Source organism: Sapajus apella, unplaced genomic scaffold (genome assembly GCF_009761245.1).
Source record: "Sapajus apella isolate SASKATOON/1434 unplaced genomic scaffold, GSC_monkey_1.0 scaffold43, whole genome shotgun sequence".
NCBI lineage: Eukaryota > Metazoa > Chordata > Mammalia > Primates > Cebidae > Sapajus > Sapajus apella.
In genome coordinates this window covers 16,152,182-16,169,864 of record NW_022436983.1, presented here as the reverse complement: position 1 = coordinate 16,169,864, position 17,683 = coordinate 16,152,182, and the positions used below count along the sequence as shown (strand labels likewise).

At 44.0% G+C, this 17,683-nt stretch overlaps 2 protein-coding genes across 7 annotated transcripts in view; one reads left to right on the top strand and one right to left on the bottom strand.

The window, feature by feature from the left end:
• LUZP1 (leucine zipper protein 1) overlaps positions 1-4,722 on the top strand; it is an 83,229-nt gene extending 78,507 nt beyond the window's left edge. For both annotated transcript variants that reach the window (XM_032300746.1, XM_032300747.1), the window contains one exon: positions 607-4,722. In XM_032300746.1, the coding sequence (XP_032156637.1) occupies positions 607-765 (159 nt within the window). In that variant the 3' untranslated portion in view covers positions 766-4,722. The remainder of the gene's footprint in view (positions 1-606) is intronic.
• The window catches only part of KDM1A (lysine demethylase 1A), an 83,447-nt gene that overhangs the window by 9,154 nt on the left and 56,610 nt on the right, over positions 1-17,683 (bottom strand). For 4 of the 5 annotated variants that reach the window (XM_032300748.1, XM_032300749.1, XM_032300751.1 and 1 more), the window contains 7 exons: positions 16,995-17,106; positions 12,613-12,745; positions 10,860-11,047; positions 10,352-10,466; positions 8,457-8,584; positions 7,699-7,845; positions 6,362-6,865 (listed from right to left, as the gene is read on the bottom strand). In XM_032300748.1, the coding sequence (XP_032156639.1) occupies positions 6,680-6,865; positions 7,699-7,845; positions 8,457-8,584; positions 10,352-10,466; positions 10,860-11,047; positions 12,613-12,745; positions 16,995-17,106 (1,009 nt within the window). In that variant the 3' untranslated portion in view covers positions 6,362-6,679. Of the gene's footprint in view, positions 1-6,361; positions 6,866-7,698; positions 7,846-8,456; positions 8,585-10,351; positions 10,467-10,859; positions 11,048-12,612; positions 12,746-16,994; positions 17,107-17,683 lie in introns of those variants that run through there. The other variant, XM_032300753.1, reaches the window with a different exon arrangement.

The following is a 17,683-nucleotide window of genomic DNA, read 5'->3' as shown; positions in this document are numbered from 1 at the left end:
CCGGGTGACAGTGCGAGACTCCGTCTCAAAAGAAAAAAAAAGATAAAATTCTAGCAGTAGAGAGAAAGACAGCTGTTTGGGCCCTTGAAGCTTTGGACATTTAAGAGGAGAGATAAAGGATGAGAGACAGGCATGTGAGCTTTTTGGTAGTTTGTATGTGGGAAGGAGGAAGAGAGCTGCCTGGACTTCTCTTCGGCATACTCTCCTGCTCCCCACCGAGGATATGGATCTCATCCCCAGAATCATGCAGCCTACATGCCTGTGCAGAACTCAGAGACCGATGGCCCCTCATTAGGGGTACCAGTTCCATGCCCCTATTCCAGGCTCTGTCCTCTATAAGGCTCCTGTTCAGTTGTGAGCCTCCTCCTAGTCTGCCCTGATTGTTCCCAGCAGCTTGGAGTTCCTGTTCTACCTGATTTCCAAGGAACTTACATATTGGCCCATACTCAGGCAAAAGCATATCTTTGCAGTTACCTTTTGGCCTGTCTGGGCTATATCTGCTTTGGCTAGGTTGGAAAGGACCCGTTGGGGTAGCAGGTGAGGGTATCTTGTTCCTTACTTTACTGACCTCCACAGCTCAAAAACTTTTGTTACTTATTGGCACAGGAGGAAGAGGGGGAAGATTGTACACTCAGTGTCTGCAAGCAACTGCACAACTCCTTGGACCCGTCTGAACTGCCTGTGAAGCAGGGGCCGCCAGAGCCTGGTCGTGTACGGGCTGAGGAACGATTACGGCCAACCAGGCCCTGTGCTGAGGAGAACTGAGCCAACTGGTTGTCTGTTGTCTGCCCTCTGCTCCTGCTTCTCAGCTCTTCCACTGTCCTGCCCCATGGAGGATCTAAGGCCAGTTAACCAAGCAAGACACAAGGCCTTGGGCTGGGAAACTGTGGTAGAGCCTGGCTGTGGCTCAGGTAATCTTTGCCAGTTGGCCAGAGGGAATCAGAGATTACAAGCTGGACAGTCACCTAGGCCCTGCCTTCCCCAATGCACGAGTCCTCTCTTTTTCCTTGTCCCTGCCCCCCAAGTAGTTGGACCATTCTGGCCCCCAAACGGGATGATAAAGTCCCCACCACACAGCAGCCATCAAAAGCTTTTCTCTGCTCCTTGGTGGCTTGTTTCTGGATCATAGGGCAGCCCCTGTCTGTGTGGTTAATGTTCTGATTTCTCAGTCTCCTCACTATATCCACCTTACTCCTCATTTGCCCTATGGGCCCAAGTACTCAGTAAGATTTACCAGCCATCAGCACCACCTAGGGGGCTTCCTTTTCCTTCTCCTTGGAGTTCTTTTCCTCAGACTTTTAAAGAAGAGGTCTGTGCTGCCTCTAAAGGATTATGAGACTACCCTTTAGGGTGAAGTTTGGCCTGGCCCCCTGGCCGACCAGTTTCCTGGGGGCAGAGCATGCAGATACCCATGCGGATACCCATTGGAATGATAGCATCCCTCCCCAACCCCGGCTCTCTCTGCTCACCTTTCAAAGGCACCTGGAGGTGCAAGCCTCATGCATCTCCTTTCCTGAGCACCAGTAGTGCTGCTGGCATCACCTGTTCTCTTTCCAGTGGAGACTTCAGGCTGACTTCATCGTTTCCACCTTGAGAAAATCCCTAGACTAAGCTAGGCCTGACCCAGCACACTCTGCCTTCTAGGAAGTGCCCAGTAAGGGGGAAAGCAGACCCACAGTGACTCCCCTTTAGTCACTGCACAAGCAATAGCTCCATGAGAGGGATGGACTGTAAGACTACTCCCTCCTGTTCCTCCTCCTCCATCCCCCATGGAGGAGGCATCGCACTTTACCCCGCTGATGCATTCCTACGCAAGTGGGCCCGGGATTTCTGCAAGTAGACTATCATGACTTCGTTGGAGGAGAGTTGATACATGCATACCCATTGAGGGCCTCAGGTTTATATAGTTCAAAATGCAGCAAACCTTTCAGAAAGCCACATAAATAAATTGGTTAGGTTCCTCATACCATTCAAATGGGGAAGTTGAAAAGTATATTCTTGGCACTGCTTTTTCTGTAGCATTCTCTCAATACAAAGAAGGGATCCCCTTTCAAAGGCTATCTTTATGAAGCAGATACTATTGCCCTCAGAATGAGAGAACATTAAACTAGTAGTCTGGTAAGCTGGATTTTTTTCCCCATGGCTTTACTTCCTTGCTGTGTGACCTTGGGTGAGTCATTGTTTTCTTGGAGCCTCAGTTTCCCTATCTGTAAAATGAGTTATTTGAAATGGATGATCTCTAAGGGCACCAAATCTGGTATTCTAAGGTTCTCCTGTTTTCACTATCCATAATAGTATGGAATGGTTTCTGCTTTTGGAAGGTATCATCCACATGGGTTCTTCCCTCCTGCCCTTCATTGTTTTTCTGGGCCTTGTTTTCTAGTTTCCCCATGTTTTAATCTCATGGGGATGAGCTCAGAGGAGCTCCCTGGGTCTGTTTCCCAGTCTACAAAGTAAAGGGATTAGATCAGATGGTCTCTGAGGCTCTTTGTGGCATCAGCCTTGCCCAGTGCCCCGTGGTGTCTCCTGGCTTTCTAGGAGTCTGCATGTTATGGAAAGTACCCGAGTCTGTGTATCTCCTGTTCCTGTGCATCTCCTATGAATTTCCTGGGAAGAGGAAGACTCAAGACTTCCTCCAGAGGAATTTATCTTCTCTGCTTCCACTCAGCATGGGAACTGGTGTTCATTCTGCTCATGTCTGCATCAGATTTGGCAGTGAGGAGGCTTGGGGAGCACCTACCTTACTTTCAGGGACAGGAATCTGTTGCTCATACTCCTGTTTTCTAGAGTTTCGGGAATCTAAAGGCATTGTCATGTGGCCTGCCTTTCCTCTCCACGTCCCAGCCTCTGATGCTCAAGATGCTGTTTCCAAGATCTCTTCCTGCTGCTTCTCCTGGCTCACTGGCCAGAAACTAGCTCACTCAAGGCTGCAATCTCTCACTTGCAGCCTCCCTGCCATTCTCCTTCACTGGTTGGCAACCTTGAGAGTTCAAAGGAAATCACTCTGTGGTGGTCAACTGAAGCTATAGGAAACTAGTAAGTCTGTGGCTCTTCTCTGCTGATGGAAACAGAAGGGCGCTAAACCATGCCTAAAAAGATCCCGCCAATAATTCTTGTCTTTGGGTGTTGGAGCCCTGGATTCTGGTGCTGTAGCTCCTGGTGCCAAAGTCTGGATCTTTCCACATTTCAGCAGCACCAACATCTGCTGCTACTCAAAATGCTCTGTGGAAGAGGGACAGCTGTGATGCCCTTTTGCTGGGGCTGCCATCTTGAAATCTGAGTGCAATAGGATTTGATTGTAATAGTTACTTCAGGATATTTTGTTTCTTTAATCTGCATACTTTCTAGATAGATTTTATTTTTAAATGTCCTCAGCATTGCAGAAAATAACATTGTAATAGCAAGTAACAGCTGGAGGCTCAGTTTCTCTGGGCTTCCAATGGCTGGCAAGGCTGGCTCTCAAATCCCAAAGTTGGAAGGCATGTTTCTGAAAAGCAACTGAGGTGTGACTGTTTGGACCCAGACCTCATCATCAGGGGTCCTGGAGGAAGCCTCCAAGTAGAGGGGAGACCTGGTAGTTGAATAGTTGTTTAATCAAGCCAAATATTCCCACTGCCCCAGTCAACAAACCCACTTTTATGACAAGTTTCTTCTGCAGCTGGCTCTTAAATTTCACTGGCATGTATGTGGTGGTTGGAGGGTTCCTAGTGAGTCGGGGGACCTGGCAGGAGAGCTGCTTGGTTGGAAGAAGTGGAGCTGGCTTAATGCCAGCAGGTGATCTCTTCTACCTGCCTTTTTTCTTTTTTCTTTTTTTTTTTTTTTTGCCACTCTGATACTAAACCAGAGAAAGCTGCAGGTGGATAAAGCAGCTGTGGCTGTTTTTTGCTTTTGGGTGGCAATGAAAAAGAGTCACAGTGTGGGTTAAAGGGATCTGCAGTGGGGTCAAGCATGCCACCCCACCCTCAGCTGCAGGCAAGCTTGCACATAAATCACCCCCTCTCATTGGAGTGTTAGGGATGCGAGGGGTTCTATACTGTTCTTGGACTTGTTGTCCTGGGGCAGTTTTAGTTCTTTATATTTGATGAGTCAGTGCCAAGTGCTACCACTTCCCAATAAAGGAATAGGGACCCAGACACTGGGTCCCTGGCTACCTTATGAGGTTTTGTTGTTTCTCTGACAAGATTGCTTTGGAAAGAGCTGCTTTTAGGGATTTTTTGAATACCCCGAGTGGGGAACAGGGTTCTCCTCAAAGCCTCACACCTAAGATCATAGGAAAGGGGCCCTATTTTCCTGCTGCTTCACAGCTCAGAACATATACTGAATGGAATGTATTTTTAAGAGAATAAAGTCTATTTTTTTGTATTTTAAAGATTGGGAGGGCTAAGAAGGTAGCCCTCAAACTGTTATTGCATTATAGGCCCCTTTGTTGGGGGGGGGCGGTCTGTTGGTCCACACCTACTCGCTCAGGCAGGTGCCCTGGTCTCACCCCTGCCCCTTGGAGTCTCGGTGCAGCAGCTTCTACATTCCTGCTCCAAGCAAGGGACCAAGAAGGCCGGAACCTGTCGCTGGAAACCAGGGCAAAGCCGTGAGCAGTGGCTCAGGGCTCCTTGGGTGCATGTGTCTAGTTGGAGCTGCCTGTCTGCATGTATCCTCTGGCTCTAATGCTCTCTGTTGGCTCTGCAGTACAATATGTAACCAATAAAGCTCCCTCGTTTCCATATACTCTGAGTCCGTGATGCCAGATTTGTTAATGTCATCCCTGCATTGGCGCAGCTCTAGTATATTTCGTTGTATGATACTTAAAATTGTACCTAACCAGTTACTCATACCGTAAGGACTGGAAACAGTGAGGCTTGGAAAAGGACACGCATAGGACCCACACAACTCAGCTAGAGTTATAAAAGACCTACCCTGGATTAGATACCCTAGCTCATTCCCATGAGGTACAACGTTGATGGAAGAGCTGAAGATTCAAATGCAGGTGTCACCTTTTCATCAGTTCTTCCACTTGCCCTGATCCTGGCGTGTGGGTTCTTTCCATTACTGTCACTAATTCTAAGACAAGGGAAAAAAGCCTCCATTTTCATCTTCCAATCAGACCACCAATATATATATTATCCCTTAACTCATACTGAGAATAAAACCGCGTTTAAGGGACATTACATGCATTTGTAGTAACACTTTATCTGTTAGGAGCCCCTGGGAAGGAACGGCATGTAACATGTTTTTACCTTATATGGCAAAAGGGACTTTGCAGGTAAGGATTCTGGGAGGAGGGAGATCATCCTGGATGATCCAGGCGGCCCTTAAATGCAGTCAACCACAGGCAGTAAGTAAGTAACCTTTTAAGAGGGAGACGGAAGATTTGACTACAGGCAATGTGATGATGGAGGTGGAAGCAGAGACTGGAAGGCATGTGCTCTGAGGATGAAGGAAGGAGCCACAAGCCAAGGAACATCATCCCTAGAAGCTGAAGAGGGCAAGGAAATGAAATCATTCCTCTCTGAGAGCCTCCATAATGAATGCAGCCCTGCAGACCCATTTAGACGGCATCAGAACTTTAGGAGAACAGATTTCGTCGGCCTTTTGTTTTTTGAGATGGAGTCTCACTCTGTCACCAGGCTGGAGTAGTGGTGCGATCTTGGCTGACTGCAACCTCTGCTTCCTAGATTCAAACGATTCTCCTGCCTCAGTCTCACAAGTAGCTGGGACTATAGCCATGTGCCAGCATGTCCAGCTAATTTTTGTATTTTTAGTAGAGACGGGGTTTCACCATGTTGGCCAGGATGGTCTCAATCTCTTGACCTCATGATCCACCCACCTCAGCCTCCCAAAGTGCTGGGATTACAGGCGTGAACCACTGCACCCAGCTGCCAGATTTCTGTTTTTTAAAAAGCCACTAAGTTTGTGGCAATTTGTTAAACCACCTAAGTTGCCTAAGCCCTTGATCATCATATGTAGTACTTCCCAAAATGTATACCACCACCTTTAGCAGAATTGGGAAGTTAGCACATACCCATGGAGGAAATCAGGAATAAAGGCAGACTGGTCTCCCAAAGGCCCAAACTTTGTTTCAGCTCTTGTGTTTTATCTTGAAAGTGCATCAGGTTTCCTAATAACTATGTTCTTGGCACCCTACCCAACATGGGGAAGTCTAGTCCACTGACCAGAAAGTCCACTGCTTCTACAGGACCATCCCATCTTCTGACCTGATCAAACCATTTTTCTTTTTATATAAACATCCTCCTTATTTAAATGTGGAGAAAACATATGTATTACTATTGCCATAGGATAAAATTGGCATTTCCAAAGGAGTAATACCCCCATCTTGTATGTAACTCCAACCCAAAGGAACAGAGGGTTAATTTTATATGAAGTTTTATTCTCCAAATATAAAAAAAAAAACAACAAACCAAGGGACTAAGATGTTATTTCACAGCACTTGCTTGCCTCAGTCTTTATGATGAACACAATTCCAAGCTAATGGACAAGTTCCTCCCTGTGCTCTAGGTCATTCAAAGGAGGCAAGCTCCTTTGTCAAATCAGGAGCGCCAACAGCCAATCAGGAGCCCAGATAACAGAGTGGGCGGTTCTCCGTGGGACCTAGTATTGCTAGAAGAGCCTTGCTTATACAGTGTAAGACAAGCACATGGGTCTCTTCCCTTAGAAGGTATCTGTCTCACATGCTTGGGGACTGCTGTGCAGGCACACCTGGTGTGGCCTGGCGAGGCAGCGTATACATGGCCCCCAAAAACTGGTCCGCAATTCTTCCTGCTTCTCTCAGCCCACTCAGGAGAGCACCATGCACTGTGGCTGGGTAGTTACGGATCGTATGTTCTCCCGCAAAGAAGAGTCGTGGAATCGGCTATTTTAGGGGAAAGAGAAAATTGGGGAATTTAGGAGATTTAGAGGAAAAAGAAAATTGGCAAGTTGCACATACCCCTTTATTCTTGTACTTAAAAGTGCTGAATTCCTATTGACCTTTAAAGGCTGATCCCCCAATTACTATTCATCATTCTATCCAATAGTGTCCCCATTGGTAGGCATTTTCCCAGAACTGACAAGTAGAAATGGGACAATAAACTACACCTAGCCTGAGTCCTAAAGTGAAGCTTATTAACATGTGTTCTTATCAGTTACTAACAGCCAATTCTAGAGCTCCCTTCCCTCATGTATAACAGTACCTTCTGGGAAGAAGCCTTGCTACCCTGAAGCACAGGACATTTGGTGATCAGGGACACTTCAGCCTCGCAGCTCAAAGCAGGTCTGAGCTATGACACTGAAGAACTCTTACTGCTCTTTGGACTGGGGTCTGGCATAAGGGTCTAGATAAGGACCCAGGGTTGTTTCTCAGGAACACCCTGGAAGCCCCTGGTAATTGAGACCTTGCAACAATCCTATGAGCCATTACAAATGGAAGTGCAAATTGAAAATGGTTTTGTTTTTTAGGGGGAAAACCTAAATAAGGAAAAATGTTACTGATTTCTACTCTGGACTCCTCCATTTTGAATGTAGACTGCCTAGATTTAAAACACCAAATTATGGGAAATCAGAAATGCTGCCCCCCTTTTAACTCTGTTCTTGGATATCTGAAAAGGTCCGAAGACAGAACGACTAAAATCTGGAAAAAAAAATCAATGACATCATGAGATCCTGGCCTCTTCCCAAATAGGCCCAGACAGTTTGCTAGTTTCTCACCTGTGGGGCGCCTGGAATTGAGGGGCCAGGAGTGATTGGCTGAGCCATTAAATCATAGTCATTTCCAGATGATCCTGCAGCAACATAGGAGTAAGAGCCTCGGGCCCAAGGATCAGCACGCCAACGGGACACCACAGTTTCTTTGGGCTAAAAGAAAGACCAGGAGCAAAAGTCATTATGAGACACCAAGGACAAATCATTCCTTGAGAAGCGGAAAGGCAATGGTGGGTGGGGATACAAGTGAGAGAAAGAGGTGACAGATGTGAGAGCCAAGTGATCAAGTGATGAACGCTCTGCTTTAAAATAAGACATGGACACAAGGACTTCGGATACCAAGGACACCTCCGTGTTGCCTTCCTGTCTATGAATCCAGTCTACTACATAGGGCTTGACTTTTATTCTCTTTTATAAATTCACATGAAGCATTAATATGCTTCCCTTCAAACGAATCCCAAGGGGTTGAAGTATTTCAAAGGGCCTAAGAACAGGAAAAAGTACCAAGAGGTTGAAGGCTTCCTTGAGATACTCACTGGAGTTCGGCATTTTGTCTAAAATGGCAGGGGTACGGTGTGACTCTAAAGCCAGAGGAGAAAGGCAGCTAACAGCCTTCAGATTCCCCAGCTCTTGTTCTGGGGGGTTTTCTGAACCCCATGCTTAGGCCATGAACTCCAAACATTAATATTCATGTAAAAGCGCGTACCTTAATTCAAGCTTCCAAGAGGACGCTGCAAATACATCTGCCCCATCCACCTACTTACCTGGGGTACTGCACTGCTTCCAAAAATCCCTTTGAGAATGGCCAGGCATCGGCCAACAATCACATCATCACTTATATTTTCCATGATACCAGCAGCTTCTCCTGCCACTAGTGCCAACAGTATTGGAGCTGGGGAAACAGAAAGGATAATTCTAGTGTTTTCCTACAGACTTTTCCTCAAAAACTTCCTTATGAGGCCTCACCTTATTCCTGGGGCTCTGAAATCTGATGATGAGGCACATGCAGCACCACTCAAATGCGGAGAGACAAGTTATGTTTCTGAAACAGTGTACAGAACTCTTGTTGCCAGAAACTGGCCAATAGGAGCTGGCAGACTAGAGAGTGAAGTAAGACACACAGGCACCTCACTGCTTCTAACTTGGCAAAATACAGCAGTTATGAAGATATAATTTTAGACCTTGCTAATAAAAGGGAATTATTAAGCATCCCTTTGTTTTGGCACAGAATTCTTAACCCTGACTACCTCAGATAGCTCCATGACAATGGCTACATTCCTTTTAGCCATCCCAGGCCTGTCTTCAGTCACCCATCTGGTGAGTATTTATGCAGCAGACTTACATGATAGGCACAGTCCTAGAAGAGGGGGTTAAAAAAGATAAACTATATACTCCAACAGAGCAACAGATACAAAATTACACAGATGATTATTAACTGTGATAGAAGTTATGAAGAAAAACATAGGCTACACGGAAAAGAATAAAAAAAATTAAATACAGGGATTTTTGCAGTGGGGATGTGTGTGTCGTGGAAGTCTTTGAAATACATTTAGGTCAAGATCTGTACACTGAGAAGAGTAAGACAGGTTAGGAAGGAAGGGGGGCCGAGGGGGTGGGAGTCGGGGGAGAAGCAGCCCCCACCCAGGTCTAGACCACAGTACATGCAGAGGCCCTAAAGCAGGAAACAGCATGGTACCCTCCAGGATGTGAGAACAGGCGAATGTGCCTGGAACCCGGGGATGGACAAAGTAGAGATGAGCTAGGTAACGAAGAACCTCAGCATAGGCCAAGATAAGGAGTTTGAACATTTTCTTTCAGCAGCATAAGGCCACTAAAAGAAGCAGGAATATCAGTAGAAGATACTGGTAACCATCCAGGAAACAGGTAAGAATGGCTTGGACCGGGAGGTAGGCAGTAAAAGTAAATAGGTTTGCAAGAGACTGTAAGGCTGGCACTGACAGGACTTGACAGCCTGGGTGGGGAAGGGAAAAGACACGCTGCTGTTGTCAGAAAGCAAGGTGCTCAGGGAATTGGGTGCCCCTCTGTGAAGCTGGAGGCCCTGGGGTGTGAAAGACCATTCACCATTGGGCCATGAGGAGTAATGGAAAGAACTGGGGGTGGGAGGCAAGCCAGTTAGCCGACGTGTCCGCACTGATGAGGCCTTATTGTTTTTATAGCCTTCTCTTGGAATGAGGTGGGGTACAAACATACTTTTTTTAAGTCTACATAGAGTTAAGTCCAATTACAGAAGAAAATAACTGAACAGGAGGTAGGAATTTGATAAGTACATTCTAAGGGAAGTAATCCAAGAATCAGGGGCAAGTCAGCCTGAGAATGAGGAATGCAAGCTTCCCCTGGTCGGAAGCCTCCCTGGGCCTGTCCCTCCAGTCTGAGTGAACCTCCAGTAACCTGGGTGTTCAGCCAGTCACTGTACCTAGTGCCCTGTTCTAAGGCTGCTTCCCCCCCTTACTGTGTCCCCACTAAGTTCCGAGTTCCCTGAAGACAGGTACTTTTTTTTCATACTCCAGTACCTAGAAGATATTTTTGGAATTGTTTGTTAATTAAAAAGAGAAGGCACATATATTGAGAAAACCTGAAGTAACTCAAATTCTATATTCCTATAAGGATATGGAAAAGATTAAAATTAGAAGGCATTTACCTTTATAGAGATTCCAGAAGAGGAAGAGCTCACCCCTGCTGGCAGTCGTACTGCCGACATGCCCAAACAAATTGACACTTGGATCCCAGAACACCCGGTCAAAACACAACACCACCTGCCATAAGAAAGAAGCACATGAGCTAGTGACAGGGGCCAGATAATACTGGCTTCAACAGAGCTGGGCCTCGACTTCTTCAAAGTCTCTTCTAATCTGCTTTCAAAATAAGCCCAGAAATGCTTATTATAAATTATTTAGGATGACATTTACACCCCCCTGTTTATAGGCCTGAGTTTGTGAAATGGCCCCATAAGACTAAGTCCATATGAACAGACACTTGATGATAGACTTAGGCACTGAAGAGAACAACAGCAACTCCTCAGCCCTGATGTCACAGTTGAGAATATAGCCAAACGTCCAAAAATGCAAGGCCCCCTCCTCACCAAGTAAACAACTAAGATTGATACTTCTGTCTACAAATCGGATACACAAGTGCCTCGGGCAAGTTACCTTGTTAAGGTTGCCAAATCCCATCCTTTGGACTGCAGATGTTTTCCACTCAGGAAGAGGTGGCACAAACTGAACAGCTGGTGGCTGCTGCTTCAGCACACCCAGGGGAAGGGTACAGAGAACTGCATCGCATTTATAAATAAAGGTTTGACTCGTGGAGCGGGTATTCACAGCTATCACTTCACATCCTGGAGAGGTGGGTGGGAAAAGACGAGTGGTGATGAATATTGAACATTTAGTGCACAACACCTGGACATCCATCTCTCAATTCTCATCTTTCTATTTTCATTACCATCATGTTTCACGTAAGAAAACGGAGGTAGAGGTGAAGTAACTCATCTAAGGCCACACAGGTAATTGGCAGAATTCAAACTCTCGTAGTCAACTTCAGAGTCCTCGATTGTCACCCCCACACTACCCTCCCAATATATTGGTGATCTAGACTAACGAAAGCACCTTACCACTTGATTCAAGTTAAGTACATTTAGATTAAAAATAAAGAGTAAAATGCTCATCCCAATAGAACCAATGTCTTCTGACTGTGGTTAGCTGCTCACTATTGACCAGTAGAAGAATGCTACCAGAAGACCATGATGCAGATCTAGGGGAGACAGCCTCAAACTGTGAAGCATGCTGCACCTGAGAATGCAGTGATCCTCAGTCTGTCAAAATAGAAATAAGCTCAAAGCTGACCTCAGGAAGGGTACTGAAATTATGTTAACATAATTTTCCTCATTTGTTTTCCTCCATTTATATTATATTATATATATCAAAATAAATATGAAAGCTCAGTACATGCTAATTTTCTGTGGCTGCAGAACTAGGGAAAAATGGCACAAAGATCATCTCACTGTTCTCCGTCTGCCTGCAAAAGGCTCAAGGCTACAGATCTCAGCACTGTCACCTAGAAGCTGCCTCTGATGGGAAAATTAAATGGAAAACTGTTTCACCAGTTCTTAGAAAAAAAACATCTGTGGTGATCTCAGCAACTCTAAGGAAAGGGGCCACACAGGGAAGATTGATGGCTGTGTCTCCATTTCTCATGCTTACACAGTCACACATGGTTCTCGGAGAGGGAGGTGACTAGCTATCTTAAGGAGTTCAAAATGCAACAGTGCTCTGCACTTTACCTTAAATGTAGTCTGAAACCAGCAATAATAATGAGCATTGAGCCTATCCCGATAGCAAGCACAGGGAAACTCCATCTCTGAAGTCAACTTATTAGCAGGACTGCTCCAGAACTAGGAACCATACCTAAGCGAATTAGCCCAGCTGAATAGAAAAGGCCAAAATGAATCCGAAGACCAAGATGTGGGTGGTGAAATATAAGGGGCGGATCCTACTGGAGCCCAGGGGCCAAAATCCTGGTATTTTAAATGTACTGAGCAAAATTAGATGCAAACTCACTGGCTCACCAAAACTGAAAACTTTTTGAGCTCTGACATGGTGCTCAAAGGAAATGCTCACTGCAGCATTGTAGATTTCAGATATTCTGATTAGAGATGCTAATATCCAACTGGTTCATGACAAATTGGAAACTCTAAAACTTGCTTCAATTTCCTGTTTTATAAAATGATAGGGTTAGAACCACCAAAGACTCCATAGGTTTGATCGTCTGTAAATGCCAATTTTTACCTACAGTGTCATAGTTTAAACACACTATCAGGGAATGTACCTACTAGGTGATACCTAACAAAAGATCAGTCCTGTTTCAGGAGAGTTCTATCTTACATTCTGGAAAGCAGTGACGTACCTGAAGCCGTGTAGCGAACCTGTCGCACTGCTGTATTCAGTTTAATGTCTAGGCCTTCTGCTAAAGCCACAGGCACACATGAGTAGCCATTCCTCACCGTCAGGTGGCTGCCAGTGAACTCAAAGTCATCATCCTAGAAAGGAGAGAAAAGAACATACTTCCAACCTTTTCTTAATCTGTATCATCTACACCTAGCTCTGTACAACAAACACAAGCTTGTGGAAATAGTCAATTGTTTTTTTTTTTTTTTTTTGGGACGGAGTTTCGCTCTTGTTACCCAGGCTGGAGTGCAATGGCGCGATCTCGGCTCACCGCAACCTCCACCTCCTGGGTTCAGGCAATTCTCCTGCCTCAGCCTCCTGAGTAGCTGGGATTACAGGCACGCGCCACCATGCCCAGCTAATTTTTTGTATTTTTAGTAGAGACGGAGTTTCACCGTGTTGACCAGGATGGTCTCGATCTCTTGACCTCGTGATCCACCCGCCTCGGCCTCCCAAAGTGCTGGGATTACAGGCTTGAGCCACCGCGCCCGGCCCGGAAATAGTCAATATTTTAAGGCAAACTAAAGAACAAATCACTCATTATTCAACAAGTTATCAAAGGAAACTGAAGGAAAAAGAGAAAACACCAAAATGTCTCTAAACACACCCACACAACACTCTCTCTATTTTCTTTCTTTCATATATATATATATATATATATATATATATATATATATATATATGAGACAGAGTCTTGCTTTGTCATCCAGGCTGGAGTGCAGTGGTGCCGATCTTGGCTCACTGCAACCTCCGACTCCTAGGTTCAAGTGATTCTCCTGCCTCAGCCTCCCAAGTAGCTGCTGGGATAACAGGCACGCCCACCACTCAACTAATTTTTGTATTTTTAGTACAGACAGGATTTCACCATGTTGGCCAGGCTGGTCTCAAACTCCTGATCCACCCACCTCAGCCTCCTAAAGTGCTGGGATTACAGGTGTGAGCCACCGCACCTGGCCTTCCCTGGATAGTATTTATCATCCCAGTCCAATACCACCAAGTCCTGATCTTCTATGGTGGTTAGGGTAGGGAGGTGGTAGGGGGAATTGATGATCCAGGAAATTCAGGTGATTAGACATCATTCAAGTTTATTCATCTGGCTTTTGAATATATTACAGACTTGAAGGATATCAGGGTCACAGTCTTGATTACATTTTGTTACCCGAGAGCAAAATCAGTTTTTATTTTTTAAATTTACAAGTTTTAAAAAATTGAGGAAGAATTCCAAAACTAAGTCAGTCAAACCAGATGAAGGTAATCTAGGATCATAAAGAGTGGCCCAACAGAGTCCATGCAGTGAAAAAGTCAAGATTTGACCTGCAATTTACAAATCCCCAAAATGATCTTATTTCTTTGAATTTACTGAAAATTTTCTATATAACGTTTTTTTTGTAAGCTAGTAAGGATTTCTAATTTCATGAAATTCTTGGGGAAATTAGATCCAAATACTGGGCTAGCAGCAACACTCTACTTCAGTTGAAATCACTCATTTAAAATTTAATACTATTACAAATGACACATTTTGAAATATCAAATGATAAATCAATGACTAGAAGGGCCTAATTTAGTATTTACATGAAAAACCATAAAGGAACTAGTAGTTCTGCAAGACGTTACCTCTAACAAGTCCAACTCTTCAAATACTAAAAAAAGCAGTTTCTAATCAGAAGATTAGGAAGTCAAAAAAAATTTTTTTTTTTTTGAGATGAAGTTTCACTCTTGTTGCTCAGGCTGGAGTGTAGTGGCATGATCTCGGCTCATTGCAATCTCTACTTCGCGGTTTCAAGTGCTTCTCCTGCCTCAGTCTCTCAAGTCGCTGGGACTACAGGCATGAGCCACCATGCCCAGCTAATTTGGTATTCTGGGTAGAGGTGGGATTTCACCATGTTGGCCAGGCTGGTCTCAAACTCCTGACCTCAGGTGATCTACCCACCTTGGCCTCCCAAAGTGCTGGGATTATAGGCATGAGCCACCATGCCCTGCCTGTCAAAATAATTTTTATTAGGAAAATGTATAATGTAAATTAAAATATATAAGTAAAAATATAATAATTTACTTCTATACAGTTTTTTGGGGGCTGGGGGGGGAAGATGGAGTCTTGCCCTGTTGCCCAGGCTGGAGTGCAATGGTGCAATCTCCACTCACTGCAGCCTCCACCTTCCAAGTTCAAGTGATTCTCATGCCTCAGCCTCCCAAGTAGCTGGGATTACAGGTGTGTGCCATCATACCCGGCTAAATTTTGTATTTATAGTTGAGATAGGGAGAGTTTCACCATGTTGGCCAAGCTGGTCTCGAACTCCTGACCTCAACTGATCTGCCCGGCTTGGACTCCCCAAGTGTTGGGTTTACAGGAGTGAGCCACTGTACCTGGCCTATACAGTCTTAAGTCGGGCCAAAGTATCAGATTTAGAGATTGGTCCAAGAAGCTCTGTGACTTCTCACTTGAAGAGTAAATCACACTGAAATTTAAGAAAAGATGGTAAAGCCCTGCCCACTGAGAACTATAAACGTCACTGACATAAATGAAAACGCATTTTTGGAGAAGTATACTGTGTTTAAGGATAAGAATACTCAATATTAAGATGGCAATTCACCCTAAATTAATCTAGAAATTTAATGCACTCCTAATCAAAATCCCAGAAGGTAATTTTTATAGAAACTGACAAGTTGATTCTAAAATTGTTATGGAAAGACGTAAAACCTTAAAATAGCCAAAACAATTTCAAAAATGAACAAACTTGGAGAACTTACAAGACAGCGTGATAGTGACATATGGATAGACAGATAAATTAACAGAAAAGAGCAACCTTAAATACTCATGCTTACATGGCCAATTAATTTTCAACAAAGGTGCCAAGACAAATGAAGAAAAGGATGGTGCTGGAATAATTACATAGCTACATGAAAGAACACGAACCCTTCACTTAGCTTTCACTATACACAAAAATTAACTCAAAATGGATTGCAGAGCTAAACCTATACAATTTCTGGAAGAAAACAGGATAAAATCTTTGTGACTTCAGGTAAGACAAAGATTTTTTTCAGGATACAAAAAGAACAAGGTTTAAAATAAAAAGTTTAAAAATAGGACAGGGAGTCCAAGGCAGGAGGCTCACTTGAGCCCAGGAGTTCAAGACCAGCCTGGGCAATGTGGGGAGACTTTGTCTCTACTAAAAATTTAAAAACATTGGCCAGGTATGGTGGCACATGCCTATAGTCCCAGCTACTTGGGAGGATCACTTGAGCCCATGCAGTCAAGGCTGCAAGGGAGCCATGAACATGCCACTCCCACCTGGGCAACAAAGCAAGACCTTGTCTCATATAAAAGAAGAAATTCAAGTAAAAACTTTTACTCTTTGAGACAGATTTAGAAAATTAAAGGCAAGCCACGGATGAGAAGAAAATAGTTGCAAAACATAAATCTGACAAAGGACTTCTGCCTAGAATTTAAAGAACATAATAAACTTCAAACTCAACAAGAAGACAGACTTTAATAGGCAAAAGATCTGAGCAGACATTTATTCAAAGATGACACATGAATGGCTCATAAGCACAGGAAGAGATGCTCTACATCACTAGTCATCAGGGAAATGCAAATACTACTATACCTATTAGAATGGCTGACATTTTTGAAACTGGCATTACCAAGATTGGTGAGGATTTGGAGCAAATGGAATTTTCATACATTGCTGGTGGGAAGGCAATTTGGAAAACAGTTTGGAAGCTGATTTATAAAGTTAAAAATCTACTTTCCACAGTATCCAGCAATTCCACTCATATTTACTCAAGAGGAAGACATGAACATTCTTAAGCAACCTCATTCATTAGCAGTCACAAAAGGGAAACAATCCAAATGCCTATCAAGGCACCAATGAATTCTACTAAATAACAAAAAGGAACAAACTACTGATATAAGCAAAAAAAGATGAATCTCAAAACTTCATGCACATCTCAACAACTATACTACATGAAATACATCACACACAAAAAGCTATGTACTGTATGATTCACTTTATATGAAACTGTAGAATAAACAAAATTGTAGTGATAACAAGCAAATCAGTGGTTGTCCAGGGCCAGGAGCCAGAGCATGGGAGATTAACTACAAAGGGGCAGGAGAAAACTTTTCAGGATGATGGAGATGTTCTATATCCTGTTTGTGTGGGGGCTTATGATGAAGTCTGGCAAATCAATAAACTGTTCACTTAAAATAGGTGAATTTCACCGTATGTAAATGATATCTCTTACTAAAGCTGTTTAAAAACACACAAAATTAAGTGTTTTTCTTACAATCCCTCTCAAAGACATGTGCAATAAAATAAACAATAAAAGAGATTTATTTACCTGATCCCAGTGTTTAAGGGAGAGAGTTGAGAGAGGTGTGGCATTAGCAAATTCAAGATTTGCAAAATGCCAATCAAGTATTTGTCTGTCTCTTGAAGAGAGATATACATCACTGCAAAAGTACAAAGGAGCACAGGATTATTAAAAGATACCACTAGTTCTTCACACTTAGTGTGATGTAGGTGATCTCACTGGGTCGGAACCTAAGCCAGGGCTGTGCCTTATGTGAAGAAATTATAAGTAGGATCTTATCTGTCTTATTAACCTCGTTATCTCTGATGTCTAGAGCAGCGTTAAGCTCACTATGTAAAGCAAATCACATGTAGGCCTCATTTGTTTGAAAAAAAGAAAAAAGAATTCTTCATGTGAAACCACTTTACATCATAAAAGCTTATTAGTTGTAAAAAAGGGTCTTATATCTTACACACAGCGTAGACACTATAGAAAGGATGCGCAGGCCCGACACAGTGGCCCACACCTATAATCCCAGCACTTTGGGAGGCCAAGGCGAGAGGATCACCTGAGGTGAGGAGTTCAAGACCAGCCTGGCCAACATGGTGAAACCCCATCACTACTAAAAATACAAAAATTAGTTGGGTGTGGTGGCGGGCACCTATAATCCCAGCTACTCAGGAGGCTAAGGCAGGAGAATTGCTTGAACCTGGGAGGTGGAGGTTGTGGTGAGCCGC